The sequence below is a fragment of the Chanos chanos genome, chromosome 10, assembly GCF_902362185.1.
Source record: "Chanos chanos chromosome 10, fChaCha1.1, whole genome shotgun sequence".
In the NCBI taxonomy this organism is placed as follows: Eukaryota; Metazoa; Chordata; class Actinopteri; order Gonorynchiformes; family Chanidae; genus Chanos; species Chanos chanos.
Window position 1 is genome coordinate 26,734,356 of NC_044504.1, and position 17,458 is coordinate 26,751,813.

A 17,458-nucleotide genomic window follows, 5' to 3' on the forward strand; every position below is an offset into this window, starting at 1 on the left:
CCATTATTTGACGTCCAAAGATACAAATGTACTTTTCCTCATACAGTTTTTAAACATTATTTGGAACTATTTCATTGAGACGCAAACATTTCAGAGTCGTTAAAAAATATTTAACCTGTGCTTCATCTCAAGATTGCATCATAATTTTGAAAATGACGCCCAGGCGAGGAGGGACATTGTCATTATATTCTGAATTAACTGTTTTTATTCAGAAATCAGAAAACATAAAGTAGAACGACCTTCGGCAGTGAATGATAAACTTTTTTTTACAGACTGCTGGTCTCTGGTTGAGTGAATATTGTGATTTTACAATTGCTGAAAAAACAGTCATTTTTAATGGTCAGAACGAGAATAGTCATAGTCAAAATCTACCAAAGCCTGCTGTGGAAACATAAAATCGTACTCCAGTGTGACAGAATTAAACCGATCCGTCTCAAACGTGGATGTTGCAACGAAGTAAAAACCCTCCAACTCTTATCTGGGACAATGAAACCACAAATATACGTTTCTTTTCTTTTCTTTTTTTTTAAAATATTAATAATTGACAGTCCACTCACTTCTTGATAAGGCTATATGTTCAGTTTGTTAAAGTATGTTAATGAAGTATCCGAACAAAATTAAATCTAGCAACGTTCTTTAAACTGTGCCAGAAAGTATCCATTATCGAAGAAGTTGTCCTGTGCTGGGACTTGTAGCGAAGGTGTCTATCTTCCCTGTGTCTGTCCGTCCCCCTTCTGCATTCTGCTGTGCACTGACGCGCCGTCCGATCACAGACACTTCAAAAGATCAGGCGACGGCAGACGTGCTCGGTCCTACTTACTTCACTTTGGATAACCTCTTTTGGAGTTCTCAAGACATTTTTAGCTCTTTAGTTGACAACTTTTCAGTCATCAGGATATATTCAGCTTTCGACAACATTTGTTGCCGTTTTGTTTGGTTGGTAGATAACGGAGACTGCGTGCCGCTGTGTGAAGGAGCTGAGCCCATGCGGACTGCCATCTGACCCACTCTTATCAATGAAACAGGAGATCATGGCGGAGGGTCCCCGATGTAAGAGGCGAAAACAAGCCAACCCGAGAAGAAAGAACGGTAAGTAACGGTGTTATTCTGGGAAAGAGGAAGCTTTAAAGTTGTGGTGTCAGCAGTTGCTTGCGAGACAACTTTCTATCCCTTTTGAACGTTTTAATTGAGATCGGCGTAAGCATGTTACAGTATAGGGGTGTGAAAACTTCTCGTCGATTAATTTGTGAAATGCATTTTTAAATGTATTTCATAAAAGAGTAAAAGTTCTGTCTGTAAGTCTATCAAATTCCACTTTGTAACGTTTTCAAAGAACTTTATAAAGTTGTTTGTCCCCTAGGCAGACGCGCTGGTAGACAGAGAGTTGAGTGGTGAGCGGGGCACAAATAGCGGTCCTGCTAGAGAGCATTATTATCTGTAGAGCAGGAACCGTTATATGCGAGTGAGTGCGCTTTTTGTTTTAATTTGATGAGAGCAGGCTACTTTAAATACCTGTGGAATCTTAAAAATCTATGTTCTTCATATTCACCTTTATTCAAACCGGAGCCTATGGTAGCTCAGAACATTAATTCTTAGTTTGCTGCTTTTATCAGTTAATGAGAAGAAGAATCGGGATCATGGGTAATGAGTGAAGATGTTTTATTCATAAACAGTGTTAATTTTTATGACTATTTCAGTACAATACGAAACGTGCTGTGCGATTGGTGGACTTGCGTGGTGCAAGTTACTTGGGAGTGTTTGTAATGTTGCGCCGTGACGACCCACAGAGATACAGTGTTGTCACAATTGCTATTTCTTTCAGGTGCAAACTAACATATTTCATAGTTCCTGTTGGTTCATATGTATATGCGACTTCCTTGTCTCCTTGTCTTCTACTTTGTTTTTCTTTTAACGCAGTTTATTCTTAAGTCATTACAAACTGAACTGTAAAGTAGACTTTTGTTGGTGGGATATATAGCCTACTCAATACTTTTTGCCTTTAAAACGTAGTTATTCACTAAAAATAAATCTATTGAATCTAATCACCCCTGTCTTGTATTTTGATGACTTCCAAAGTTTTCTGTTGTTTCTCTTTGTTTGCTTTTCTCAACATTTCAAGTGTTGTGGAAAAGGGAATTATATCACAAGGGAATATCAGCATATCCGATAGCCCATTCACGTTGACGCTGACCTCGATTCGTGATTAAATGTGCTAACTTAAAAAAAAAAAATCAATCGATGATGATCGGGCATGTAGAGTAGGCAGCTTGGAGCGCGTTTCTGAACAAAGCTGAGGAGAAGAGAAGCATTCTAAGTAAAATTCAGAAAAAAATATCTCAGATGCGAGGTGCTTTAAAGGGGGTGGGGGGGGCACAAAAGAGTGATTTGCTTATTTTGGGGTAAGAGCTGACTGAAAGAAGAATGTAATTTTTAGTCTTCCATAAAACTTTGTTTATGGGTGTGGATATTTTTCATACTCTTCAAAAATGTGAGCATTGATTATGTTTTTGCCAACTCGCACAGTGGTCCACTTCAGAGAGAAGGACCTTGTGAAACAGTGTCCATTAACTGCGTATAGCGGTTACTGTTTGCGCTAGATAATACGTTGTAATAAAAAAAGTTAATATTTTTGAAGTATTGGTTTAAATAAACATGTTTTCTGTTAATTCTCCCCGAAACATTTGAAGTATTTGCATCAAAATGATTGGAAGTTCAAGACAGCACGATAGGGACATAGTCAGACGACAAACCCTGAAAATGTATTTTATATATTTTCTTTCAAAATAAGTTCAAAATAAACAAATTAACCTGATTTTTGTCCCACGCTTTTGTTGCGTTTAAAGGAACAGGTACGGACTTAAATCGAACTCTTTCTGATCGGAATAACAAACATTGTGACACATCATAGGTCAGCTTTGTAGGGGTACGCATTGAAGGTTTTTGCATGAAACAAAACAATTTGCTTACAGCGACTACGTACACATTATTTTGGACATTTTTCTATGAATAAAATAATCATCGTCTCTCACTTGTTGAGAAACTCAGCAGCAACTGTGAGAAAATGTACAACTTTTGCCCTCAGTTTGGCATTTTCAGGAAAACAAATGTCGTCGACAAGATCAAGTCATGACAGTATTATTCTTTTTACTTTATTGCAGTCTTTTCTCTCAATACACAACCCCACCCCTTTGTATCCGAGGCCAAATGTGAGGTCATATTAGGCCTTGTGTGTAACTTGATCCGCTCTAGCTACACAGTTGTATTATAGTTGTCACCCCCCCCCCCTCCCCCCTAGCGCAGCACGTCACATCCAGCTGTGAGGGGCAGCTTGGCTGCGTACAAGCGCAGCTGTCAAAAACGCTCGACCAACCTTGCCAACCAGTACAACTGAAAATGGCTGTCCGTTTGATTCCTTGACTTTTGTTGCTGTGAACACAGAAATAATTTGCTATTTTGAAAACAATATTTTACAATTAAGCTCAATCAAGCTAAAGTTAGGGATAAAGTGAATAGCTGAAAATCTAAAATCTAAAACACTAGCTGTAATATGTCACCTGTGGTTTCTTTGATTCTTTGAGATTTTTCTTTTTTTCAATCGACTCCCACCTTAAACATGATTCCAACACTACTCTCCATAATTTTGCATTTTGACTTTTATCACAAGATTCACTGAAATTAATATTTTCAAAATATTCCTCTGAACTTTAGTTTTCAGGCTGATGACTTTTTTAGACAATGAGCTGCCACTTGGGCATCTAATTTCCATGCTTATATTGTCAGCAGTACCAGGATTTCCAGTGTACCATGTCTCTTTCACACTTAATACAACAATGTCATTGTATCAGCTCCAGAGACTCACCTATTTTGTCTTTCCCTATGTGTACAGTGAACTTGTAACAACCATATCATATCAAAAAACATCATTTCTGTCTGAGTGCAGCACAAATATGTCTTTTTCATCTTTATTGTTTATTTCTCTAGAGTTCTCATTCATAAGAAGTCTTAGTAATGAAAATAAATACATTCATAGCCTAAGTGCCCTTCAGTTGGTATCACCACTTTCACTCTCAACTGTGGTGACCTGAATGCTTTTCATATCTACTCTTCCATGTCCTGGACAGCCCCCTCCACTTTCTCTCTTTCTCTCTCTCTCTCTCTCTCTCTCTCTCTCTCTCTCTCTCTCTCTCTCTCTCTCTCTCCCTCTCTCGCTGTCCCTTTTCCCTGCATTTCTCTCCCTCCTCCACCACACACCCCTTCAGTAAACACCCCCTGAGGGTAGAACAAAGAAAAGGAGCTCCTCTCCTCCTTCTTAATCACAATTCAGCCCTTTCTCTGCCGCCAGGCCCCTCTTTCTCTCTTGCTTTCAGCATCCCAAAGCCCAGAGATGAAAAGAGAGTGAGAAAAAGGGAAAAAGAGAGAGTAAGTGAGGAGGGGGGGGGGAGTGACTGTGGAAGGTAGAAATTATTGTACACATAAAGGCACTGCATGTGAAAAGAGACATTACCTTTGTGTTCCTGACAGGACTTAAACTTCCCCAGGTTACATTCCTCATAAGAGGCTACTGCCCCTGTAAGGGACTGGGTACGGCTGTAATGATTATAACGGCCACACTGTGTTACTTAACACCAACCTTGACCTGTTACTAACTGAGGGTAAAATGGATTGAATGAAAAGGATAGAGAAAGTTAAAGAGAGACAAAGGAAGGCAGAATGATAAAGTGATGCATTAAGAGGGGACAACAAAATGAATTTGGGGAGTGAAAAACAAAGCAGGAGACACAATGGAGAAAGGGCAGAGAGAGGGAGAGCTGTAGATTGTTTTATGGGGCCTGGAAGAAATGTCGCAAGTGCTTGAGACAACTCCGGTTCCATTTTGAGACTGCTGCAATACTTGGGGTCAGGTGTGATTGATTTGTTTTTGTTTGTCACAAAAGAGTACTCATTCCCTCTAATGCTGTGTAACTTACACACCCTTCCTCTTTCTTTTCCAATACTCACTCCTCACACTCTCCTGCCTGAACTTTGCTTTGTTCATAATTTGTTTATTGGTTATCAAACCTTAAGTCACTGTATATCATGTTCTCTTGTATAAGGGATAAGATTAGCACAGTCTTCATGTTTAAGAGCATGGAAACTTTGGCAGATTCTGCATCTGTTCTGAGATAGATGGCACTCTCAGGTCTTATCCTTTTCAACTGGTTCATCCCTTTCAGCAAATAGTAACAAAACAGCCTGTCATGGGCCAGACTCCTGTTTGACGGACGAGACACCCATCATTGTATGCTTGGTTTTTTTTTTTTTTTTTGACTAGCTTTTCAATCGTTCAGGGATCACAAATGCTAATCCGCAGCCAAATCAAGGGAGGGAGAGAAGCGGACAAAAAAAAAAAAAAAAAATCAGGAAGGATGTGCAGTGTTGCTAGAACTCGCCGTGTGATATGAATTCCTAATTTCATCAGTTTCTCCTCCCACCAACCCCCAAACTTTTTTTTGGTGCATTGTTAGAGTAAGGAGATTATCCTTACACCTTCATTTGCACCCCCTCCCCTCCCCACCCCCCACCCACCCCATCCACCCCCACTCCTGTCCCCAACTCAGCCACCCGCTTCTCCGTTTTTAGCTGGCCCAAGCTGTGCAGGATTTAGGCCGATTTACTTCAGCAAACACCTATGGACATTCGGGGAGGGGATGGGGGGGAGCAGCTTTGCTCAGGAAGAGGGAGTTCTTTGTTTGACGAGGGTAGCAGGAGGTGTAATGCCACACCAGGGTGGGCGCATTATTGCATTAAGCTGCAAGTTGGTGGCCAGGGACGGCTGGTTAAAACTTAGCGGCCTGCTATCAGTGAAATGCACCAAGTCCTGAGTCTGTGAACACATTTTTGCCTTAACTCCTTACATCTCACCTCTACAGAGTTGGACAGGGACTGGAGCAGTTTGAGAACAAATACGTTGACAAGTGTTGTGGGCAGCACATACATATAACTATCAGTACAAAGGTCCTGCCATTGTTAGAGAACATCAGTCCATAGTCTGTTCTGGAATTTTCACCGCAGAACATATAATATATAGACTTAACTTTTTTGGTCTCAGGATATACTCGGGCCAGGAGGGAATGATGGCTTTTTTGAGTCCAAGTTAAATCACAATAAGCCCTTCCCCCGCCCACCCCACCTCTACACTTTTCCAATGCTGGTTCAGGAGAAGCTTTATCCCCCTGTATTTGTGTTCCTAACATCTGTCACTGCTTGAAGGGACAGGAGAGTGCCACCCGCAGGCTCCCGTAGTCCTGTGTCACTCGTGACTAACTGGAACAGGGCAATTTCACAGAACAGTGTCTGTTCTCTCATATTCATCCATTCTCTGGGCCCTCCTACATTCATCTGTGTGATACAGCTGTGAATGCCAAAGCCCTGATGCTGGATATAGACAAAGACCAGGCCTGTATCAGGTGAGGAACAACATATTGACCTGTGAACACATAAAAAGCCAGTCAAAAGAGCAACTTTGAGTACATGTGGTAGTCAAGCTCTTTCATTGTGTAGGTGTGTGTTTGTATCTGTCTAGTGAGTGATGATGAGCTTGTCGTAGGTTTCTCTCTATGAGTCTCACTGTCTCTTTGGCTTTCTCAGTCTGGCTGTCTCGTCCGCACATGTGTGGTTGTGACTGACTGACAGTGTAAGTTTCTGGTGGCCTGTGTGTGTGTGATTGGATATCTGTGTGTGTTTGTGTGTTTCAAGGTGACTGACAAGGGGTTGTTGCAGTCTGTCTGTCTGTCTGTCTCTCTCTCACTCTCTCTCTGTCTCTCTCTCTCTCTCTCTCTCAATCTCTCTCCCGCTCCGTCTCTATCTCTCCCTTCTCTAACCATGCGCACATTTTCTTCATGAGTGAGTACTGAGTTACGCTGTGACATTTTGTTGGCGCCTCATCGCCGTTAGCCTAAACAGCGAGGATTTACCAAGGTCAATAATGAGGTATGTCACTGCGGGGCTGCAGAAACAACAGTCCCGGTGATAATGAAAAGAACTAAGGTTGAGTGCAGCCACCATGACCGAGGGGAGGAAGGGCAGGGGGGATGTCACTGAACAATACCCAGAATCATACTCAAAACTGGGGCACATTTTCCCTGGTATATGTCAGGAGTGACTTTAACAGACACATGAAAGTTGTTTAACCAGAATACTAGAATTTCTTTTTACAAAGTTAGGGTTTTATGTCTAAACTCTCCTGTGGCAAACAGGTTTAAAAGAAGAAGGTAATAGTTAAAATGTCCAATCTTTTTTTTTTTTTTTTTTTTAATGTGAGCACCAGAATGTTTGCTGACACATATGGATACTGTCTCACAAACATGCACAAACTCATACACTCACATGGACATGTCTGTTTGATTAGTGGGACTCCTCCGGCAAGGTCACAGCCACATGGAACAATCAATAACGGATCGGTGGATTAAGGTGTCATGACATCTGTGGTTCCAGACCTCTCCCATATGGGTGACTGCCCCTGAAAAGCCAGCTCTGTTGACAACTCTACTGCCTAATGTCAGACCTAGAAAACAGACAGAGAGAGAATGTCTCTGACTCTAAGCTGTCAGTCACCTGGGCTAGAAAGTTTTTTTTTCTTTCCCTCTGCCTTCCCTAAGGGTAAAATAAACTCTGTTTCTCTCTGCTGTACTTTCCTCTTCATTGAGATGTTGGGCTAGATAAAAGCTCCTGATCCCATGTTTAAGTAATTGGAGTAGATCACTTGCAGAGATAAAATTGAATGCTATACTCTCTTTTTGAACCAGGGTTACAGAGAGACAGGCCTTGTTAAGGAATCGTGCCAGATACAGTCTCTGCTGAGTGCTTGCAGACACTCTTTGGAAGAAGAGACTGTTGTAATTGCATCTGGCATTCCATTCAAAACGCTCACTTGTTCTGAACCTGTTATAGGCAATGATAAATTCCTAGGACTTTTTGGACATGGAAGAGATGTAACTCCTGACACAGCTATGAGCACATACATCTAACATAGGTTAAAGATGAGTTGGCATGTTTAACAGGACTGAACACAGTTCTCCCAGTAGGTGACTGGAATGGGCATTTGTTGTTTGTGTTCTGTCACCCTTCCAGGCACTGTCACAAGCAAATGTCACATAGCCACCTCAGGTAATGAGTAGAGGGGGGAGTTTGAGGGATTAGTCATGGTGACAGCATTCCTCCTCAGCCCTTTTTTTGTGACAGACAAACAGGCTCTTACCCCCCACAAGTCTTACTTAGGAAACCTTTCAGCCTAGAACCAACACTACCTCTTCACTTTTGATTTACAAGCATTCTTCATTGCCCGAATGTCACATGGCTTCAGCTTTTCCGCTTTTACTGTCTTTCCATTCAACATTAGCAATGTTCCCAGAGATCCAACAGCAGAGAAGCTAGAGAGAAAGAGAGAGAGAGAGAGAGAGAGAAAAAAAGGATTTTGACTCTGCAGGTTGAGCAATTAAAGTAATTGGAGGTTCTCTGCTACACGGAAGCCTGGCTAGAGTGCAGTGCTGACTTGCTGCCTTCCGAGTCGATAACTCCTGGCCCACAACCTGAGGCAAGGCAGGCCTGGCTCCTTATCGGGGAGGATGTCCTGTGCTTTACATTCCTGAGCAAAATGATCCCCTTCCTCAGTGTGAGCGCTTACCACTCAGGAGGATTGGATCTGACGGAGCAGTCAAAGCAGCCTCTGCTAGCTCCCTCTGAAGAGAAAAGTGTGTGTTACTTCTCCGTTCTCTCTCTCTCTCTCTCTCTCTCTCTCTCTCTCATCTTTTATTATTGTTTTTTTTTTTTTTTTTTTTTTACAGTTTACATAGGTTAGAGGCTTTCGTATACCCTGTGTGGTTATGCTGAGTTGATTTCAGACCTGTGGTTGGTGGGGGTTTCACCAATATGTAACCTCCAGGCAAGGACTCCCTGATGTACTGGGTTTGTTAGATAAAGGGTATAATTGGACTGATTGACTTGACTTTGCAATTAAACTTTGTAGGTTGTCTTGCAAACAGTTGTTTAGCTAAAACATTATATGGTGCATCAAACTAAATCCAAAGTAGAATACCTGGTTATGACTGCTGACAATAACTGATTAGAAATTTGAAACTGGATTCCATGTGTGTCACTGCTCCAGATGGCACATTTTTGAAACCCATCTTTCAGTACTAGCAAATCACAGGTTCTTAATGCTAACGCTCTTCTCATTTTTTACAATGGGCCAGGGCTTGTAATTAAGGGTGACGGCAGTTCGTGCACAAGACTGCCATAAAGACGTGTTCCTTAGCAATTAAAGCTAATGAAATATTCATGTGTGGCACCTTCTCAGCCATACCCCACAAATGAGCTAGCCATGCTTAATGTACCCCCACCCAAACCCAAAGAGCTCCACTGTTTTGCTGTGGCGACGGCCTGGCATCTATGCAATTAGTGCACTATCTGACAATCATAATTGGCTGGAGGGGAGCAGCATTCAGGAAGGTGGCATCACGGGATATCCCAGCCATCTCAGAAATATTGTACCTAGGTTAACAGTGAAAGAAAATGAAATGAAAATCTAATACATCTGTTATGATAAAAAGAGTGGCTCTGATTCCTCTAATCAGTTGTATTTAAAACAAATGCGGCTGGATTTGCTGCTGGATTTGGAGAACTACAATTTAGAGTGAGTAATCACACAGGGGAGAGTGGCAGGGAGCCATCCTTCTTAAAATGCATCTTCATTCGTTCTCTCTCTCTCTCTCTCTCTCTCTCTCTCTGTTCTCTCTGTAACCTCAGTAATGAGAGTAAGCAGCTGTTCAACTACTAGGTTTAAGGCTACCTCTCTCTCTCTCTCTCTCTCTCTCTCTCTCCCTCCCTCTCACTCACACACACATGCACACACGCACACAAACACAAACACACTAATACACTCAGGGGATTGTGTGATGAATGAGGTTAGCAATATCCATGTGCTGTATAGATCTTAAGCAGCACGGCTTAGTTTTGTTAAGGTATTGACAAAAGAACAGGGAGATCCTGAATGATATTCTGTGTGCTTACGCAGTCACACTTTGACAGACTGCTTCCGATCACAGCATCCTTAAGGGGAAACGTAATGTGTTAACAGATTCTGAAGTTTTGTTTTTTTTCACACCAGTTGAATTGTGTTAAAAAGTGTCCAGAGAAGTCATACGCTGAACAGTTTTGGTTGAGAATGTATTTATATTTTGGCATTTTTGTGCGGGTTATCGTATTGTATTTCATCTAATTTAAAAATCAAAACTTGGTCTTCAAAAGACTTTTGTCTCTACCGAACGCAGGCATCAACCTGGTCTCATCTATTGTGTCGTGTCACTTTCAGAGGGCTTTCGCTTGAGTAAAGACAGGCCCCGCTTGCATGTCAATGAGGGTCCTGCCTCCCTCTATTCCCTTACGTTCCCACGCACTGAGGCCCCCTATCAAGGCAGCACCTTTCGCCGGAGTCCGTGAGAAGTCTCGTGCATCCTCCCTTTCTCTGGCCCAGGCCATGTTTACTATGGAATTACAGGGGGGCAAGAAGGGGTGGTGGTTGTAGTTAGGAGGGGGGTCTGCTCAAGGAGAGGTAGCCATGGAAAGGGCCCCCCCAAAGGGGTGGAATGCCGGTGAGGTCAGCGGAGGTGGGGGTGGGGGGGTGAGGGGGGGGGGGGGGGGTGAGTTGTCCGAAAGAGAGCTCTCAGGGGACAGAGCAGGTGCTTTTGTGCACCCCCACTCCCCCTTTCTGTCAAGTATCAAAGACGTGACGGAGCTGAAAAGGTTAGATGCCGTCCCGCTAAAGCGCTAACCCACCTCCCCTTTTCTTTTTAAAGGGTTTCAGTTGGCCCACGAGTGGGTGCAGGAGTGATTGCCTCTTGGTTGACTCCCATGGTCTGCCCCCCCCCCCCCCCCCAGGTCACTTTTCGGTACCTGAATGGAGTCCCAGAGGCAGGAGGATGCATATCTAATGCTGAAAAGAGTAAAAGTTTATAGCTCCACTTTTGGAACGTTCTGTAAGGCCCAGTCCTTACAAACGTCCCTTTTATTTTGTGGTTCAGAGGGAGACAGGGTAGGGAATAGCATTCATTTGGGTACCTGATGACCTGATTTTTTTTTTTTTTTTTTCAGAAGTCAACCCAGTCAACCTACTTGAGATTTTGCACATGAAGTAACGGCACATTAACTACTCTTGTGAATCCACTTTTTGTACACACACCCTTATGCTTTAACTGTGGTTTTCACAGGTAAAACCATGGTTGTAATCAATAGACCGAGGGTTAAAAACTGGGGATGTGAAATCTGATGTTTGCTTTATTTCACAACATAAAATAATTACATAACTGCCATCAAAATGCTGCGAAAAACAGGTGTGTAAAAGGTTGGCGAGATGTTTCTGAAAGTATTAGCAAATTTAGCAGTTTTAACTATGTGTGCTGTTAGTATGTGCTTTAGGGTTTGACAAACTGACTCGTTGCACTTTATAGCCCCACCCACCATCAAGTCAAATAGCCAAGCTGAGGAGAACACCTTTAACAGCCCGGCGACAAATTGTTGTGCAGTTCTTAGCTGTTGCCATCTTTGCCTAAGCCAAATCAGTGCAACACATTGTGTCTTTTTACTCTCCTTTGCCTAAGATGGGTAGAGTAGGAGGAGGGGAAGGAAAGGAAGGATGGGGGGTTTGGTTGGTTTGGTTGTTGCAGGTTGCGTCATGGGACCCGAGGTGTCCCCTTTTGTGCCACACGTCAAATGTGGTTAACATGCGGCCATTTATCTGCAAAAGCCCCCTGGGTGCACAATGGGCTTGGGTGTGTGTGTGTGTGTGTGTGTGTGTCTGTGTGTGTGTGTAGAGGGGGAGGAAACGTTAAAGCATCAGTAGCGGTGGTGGGTTTTTAACAGCAGAGCACTCTCCCATTCTCTTTTTTCTCTGTCACTCTCACCTCCCCTCCCTCCACCTCCCCTTTCTTTTCTCTCCTCTTGGCTGCACACAACCCGTCCATCATTGTTTTGTTTTGTTTTTGTTTTTTTTTTTTCTTTCTTTCTCCCTTTTTCTTTTTTCTCCCCTGTGGTGCCGTGATGAGTGAGCAAGCGACTGGGTCAGGTGGCATCTGACAAGGTGCTACAGAATGTCATGAGCTCCCGTGAGACAAACTGTTCCTTGCAATTGTGCTTGAACGTCCCCCTAGCAGCAGACGGAGTGTGTGAGAAGCAAGGTGTGCTTTTGTTTCCCTGAGAATCAAGAAGACTTCAGTCTATGGAATAGTTTTTTACAATTTTCAATATGACAGAGAAAACACCTCTGCTTGTCAAGTTTGAGTCATTTTTTTTCCAGAATGTAAGCAGGGTTTGTGTGGGTGTGAATGGTTACTTTTAAAGAAAGAGGCCCTCAGGAATGACTCAGATCAGTTGTTATTCAGCTGTTATGTAACTGGTGGCTCCACTTATCACCTTGTTTGTTTCTGACCTGGATTAGACCCCCTGCCTCCTTTGTTCATGAGAGCATTGTCCATGAAGGAGGCATGCATGTGTTTCACAGGTAACAAGATTACTCCAGCCAGCAATTGACTCGTTTGCCAAGAGAGCAGATGAAATCTCTGAGAAAGACCCCCACCCCCCCCCCCCCCCCCCCCCCAGCCAGCCTAAAATTTCTAAACGCTTTATTGTGTAAAGAAGAGATACACTTGACAGAAGAAGCTTTTGTGTACAATCACTTGCTCTCTTTTTTCTCAAAAAGAACAGATGCAACAGGCTATCATGAACAGCCTATTGTCACACATGATTCTGTGTCTGGTGACATATTACCATCTGATCTTCCCTGTCTCCTTGTAATCTAGAACTGATGGCCTTCTCAGGAACACTTATGGATCAGTATCTGAGTTCTTAAATCATTTTTGGATGTTGACCGTTGGCTTTTTCGACAGAAGAGAAAAGAACAGGAAAAGTAATGGAATGCATTTGAATGTAAATATCAGTCAAATTCACCCGTTTATTCCAAAAATTTTAAAATCAAATTCCAGTACGTTTATGGGCAGTGTCTCACTTCTGCTATTGCTGTGCTTGACTGGTGAGACATTTTTTCCCATGCTATGCTGTTGCTGGTTGCTGATGTTGAAAAGCTGTCAATGCATAGGCAAATCCAAAACATGTGTCTGGCCACTTCTTAAACTATCACAGGTTTTACAAAACTGGGTACAAAACTGAGTCCTGGCGTGGAAATGAGAGAATGAGAATTTCTCAAGGAAATGAGAGAATTTTGCGAGGTTTAATATTAAACACACTTGATATATGTGATGTTGTTATCTGTAGATAGGGTGATTGTTGTCCTTGGAGGCAAACATTAAAGCAAAGCAACTGAAAAAAAAAAATATGGGAATTGCAAGCCTGAGTTACACTTTCTATCCCATGTCACGTAGCGGCAGTTAATGTGCTATGCTCTGGCCCATAATCTCCCATTTTCTCCTAATTCAAGGAAGAATAGTTTACATTAACCCAGCCAACAAAAGCTGTGGGCCAAACAAGTTCAAGGAACCTCCCAGTCAGGCATGAATGTTATCTATAAATATGTACACACTAGCTATTTTTCCCTTTTCCAATTGTTGCTATGTACATGTGTGTGTTTCTCTCTCTCTCTTTCTCTCTTTCTCTCTTTCAGTGTGTGTCTGTGTATGTATGTGTGGGTATGTTTTACCTCTTTTTTTCTCACTCTAAAGCACAGCACGCTGTCAACACCGTGTCTGTGTCAGATAAACACAATAAACCAGTCGACTGCTTAACTTATTTCCCACGATTCTTAAGAGGTGCTACTTACAGAAGCCCTTTTTTTTTTTAACGTAGATATGAAAAGCTAACAATAACAATATAGATTTATTTTTGCAGCGCACACCGAAGCAACTGTGTCTTAACAATATTTAATTTTTTTTTTTTGTTTTGTTTTTTGTTTCAGTTGATCCAAAGTAATTTCCCTTGTTGCTCTTAAGTAGGTTTTGGAGCCGTTACACTATTTATGTTTGTTTTGAGGTGTAATGCTCTATCATGCGTCGTGCTGTCATAAAAAGTCAGGAAGGATTGTCTTCTTCATCTCTGATCATATGCCACAGAAACCAAAGGGGAACTAACAGTTAGTCATTGCTGGTCTGTGAACATTTAAGGGTGACGACTCAACTTCAGCCCTGTCTTTTTAATTAGCGAGAGGGTCTACACCCACCCCTTTTTCAGAGGTTACGTGATAACTACACCTCTCTGTGAGGAATGAAAAAAGGTTTGCTGACGTTCTCCCCCAAAAACTCTGGGAGGGGTGTAGCGGTTTGCATGAAAGCACAACCTAAAATAAGCTCACGCAGACACTAAGTGAAAGAGAGAGAGAGAGAGAGAGAGAGAGAGAGGGAGAGAAAAAAAGATTGCTAGGTAGATAGAGAGCTAGACATAGATAGGTAAATAGTTGGGGAGAGAGAGAGAGAGAGAGAGACAGAGAGAGAGAGAAAGAGAGAACAAACAATGTTTGTATAAAGTCACTGTTAGCCTCAACTGACGCAGACTGAATTGACATTTTGGGCTTTGGTCTGATTGTAAATGGGTTTTGGCCATCGTTTTAGTGTGTGTGTGTGTGTCTGAGTCTGTGTCTGTGTCTGTGTCTGTGTCTGTCTGTTTCTGTCTGTGTGTCTTTGTGTTAAGGATGGGTAGACCCATGTTTATCGGGTCACCATTAGCTCAGACACAAAATAGAATATTGTCTGTTACTGGTCAGTGCCAGAGACAGTTGATTAAACCACTTGAACGAATCAACAATCAGCATCCAGTCAACAAATAAACAGGGGTCGGGGTGGGGGTGGGGATGGGGGCACATCCAGTTCATCTGGAACTTATGGTTTTATGCTCTGCTCCTTCCAGAGTCCTCTCTCTCTCTCTCTCTCTCTCTCTCTCTCTGTCTTGTGGTCCATGACTCTGTCTCTCTTGCTGTCTGTGACTCTCTCTCTCTGTCTCATTCCACCATAAGCACTAATGAATCTCTAAGGTTAGCGTGGGAAAGGGGGCGACACTGGCAAAAAATAGGTGACCCACAAGCATGGTGGGGTGGGGTGTGGTGGTGGTGGTGGGGGGGGGGGGGGGGGGGGTGTTAAGTCCTGTCTAAGTGGACCCATTGTTTGCATGTTTAAGACATGGGAATGAATAAGGTGTGTGTGTGTGTGTGTGTGTGTGTGTGTGGAGATGTTTAATCAGATGAGCATAATTTTAGACAATAAGCGAGAGGGGGGAGACAATAAGAGAAAGAGGGGAAGATATGATTTTTTGGGGGGGTGTATTGAGGTCTGCATGTAATCAAATGACAGAAGTCATTATGTTCTAACAAGCTGGTTTAGTTACCATGAAACCAAAACTATTTACTTTTATTTTTGTTTTACATCTTGATTGAGTGGTTCATGTTAAACAGTCTCATCATCACCCTGAACTAGTTTTTTTTTCTTTTTTTTTTCTTTTTACTTTAATGAACTAAAAAAATGGTGACATCAAAAAAATGGAAGTAAGACATTGTATTGATTGACTAATTCCTATTGGTTTGTATTGAGCACACTGACACTGTAATCTTTGTCAACTGGAAATCTAGGTTAAATGCAAATTGATTCAAGCAATACCAGACACTAATTGTGTATACGTGCACTAGACCAGAAGGTAATTCATTAAGATTCGGTTATGTCTGCAGTCACCATTCAAATCAATTGAAGGAAAAGTAATTATTTTTCAACCCCCTGGTGAAAAAGTAGAGACTGTCCGGAAATACTCTCTCTCCCTCTCTCTCTCTCTCTCGATCACACACACACACACACACACACACACACACACACACACACACACACACACACACACACACACACACACCCCTTTGCTGTCTCTTTTTTATGAGTTGCTTCTGAACTGCTAAACCTTCTGATATCTTGATGTTTGAATCTATGTCATGTGATATTAATTTTAGAGGTGTGACAGTTGTGGTCACAGTGTTCTGCGTGATGCACTGTACAACTTCCTTTATGATCTGTCAGAGGTCACTTTTAAGATGCCCCACTATTTTTTCGTTTTCCTTTTCAGTTTCTTTGAAAGTAGCGTCTTTTTCTCTTGTTTCATTTTATTTGTGATGACAGTGAGTAATTTGCTGATTAAATTCTCTTTGAATGATAGTCCTATCTGATTTCAGACAGTCTAAAAGACTCATCCTGACTTTTATCTCCAAACAAGTCATCAAAGCATATGTTGTCACAAAGCAGTCTCCATATTCTAACTATTGCAAATACCCAGAGATTAAACCATGTTCTAAACAATGTTTTTCTTTTTCTTTTTTTTTTCTGTCTTTCTTTTTTTTTTATGCCATCCCCGACCATCCGGGTGCTGCTGCTGATTCTCCCTTTGATCTGCTCTCTGCTTGTCCAGGTAAGAGAATTTAAACATCCCTTCAATTTCTTTTTCACTCTTATTCACTCTTAATATTCACTTGGCACGGTACTGGCTTCTTTGTATCCACCTCACAAAGCCTCTCCTAATGTAGCACTTGAATTCGTGCATAGAAAATAGAATTGCAATGATTATGTTTCCTTATATTTGGTCTTTCCTCTCCTTGTTTACATAGACTCTGAAATAAATACATTTCTTTTAGATAAAAACAAACAAACAAAAAAAAAAAAAATCTTGACATAACAGGACATAACCGGAAAAAGTAAAGGGATGTGAAGCTCTATGAAGTTCACTCATGATAACTATCAGTTATACTATTTTTGTACCCAGTATTTTTGTGACTTACACTTCTTATGCTCCCTTATCACGGCATACTGTCATTTAAAACAGTCTGTCCATGTGAAGAGTATGTGGCTTATATTTTCATTCAACCTTATTTGAAGTTGTATACTTGGTGTAGTGTGGTCTTGGTTTAGCAGTACTAAAAAAAAAGTTCCTCATTTTCGCAAGCTTACTTGTTGTTACTGTAGACAGTTTTTAGACCATGCACCAATATTTTAGCAGTGGTTCCCTCATTGCACAAATAAAGTTGAATCGCAGTAAAGTTAAAGTATCCAACATTTGACATTCTTGGCCTCTGTCAGTTTGGTTTAATGAAGTGCTACTTCATTGTAGATGGCCATGCTTCAACACAAATGAACACACTTGCTCCTACAGGTGTATCCCTGCTCTTTGTGAGATATATTGTTATATAGTATCTACTGCTGTAATAACTCCTAGGTGGGAAGTAGTAATTTCACTGCAGGAAGTTTCACTGCTGGAAAACATATGGGGGTTAAAAAAAAAACGAAAAAAAAAAAAAACAATCTTCTTCATCTTACACCATCCCACTGAAGGATTAATATTTAACGATCCCAATAAAAGTCACACGCCTTTGCAGGGCCCCTTCTTTTTAAAGCAAAGCAACAATATCTCTTTTCACCTGGGGAAATGCAAAAATCCCTTTCCCAACTGTGCAAAT

General features: G+C 41.8%; 1 protein-coding gene across 2 annotated transcripts in view; it reads left to right on the top strand.

Moving 5' to 3' along the window:
* The first annotated feature begins 965 nt into the window (after positions 1–965).
* zeb2a (zinc finger E-box binding homeobox 2a) overlaps positions 966–17,458 on the top strand; it is a 51,489-nt gene continuing 34,996 nt past the window's right edge. For both annotated transcript variants that reach the window (XM_030786042.1, XM_030786043.1), the window contains exon 1: positions 966–1,089. In XM_030786042.1, the coding sequence (XP_030641902.1) occupies positions 1,017–1,089 (73 nt within the window). In that variant the 5' untranslated portion in view covers positions 966–1,016. The remainder of the gene's footprint in view (positions 1,090–17,458) is intronic.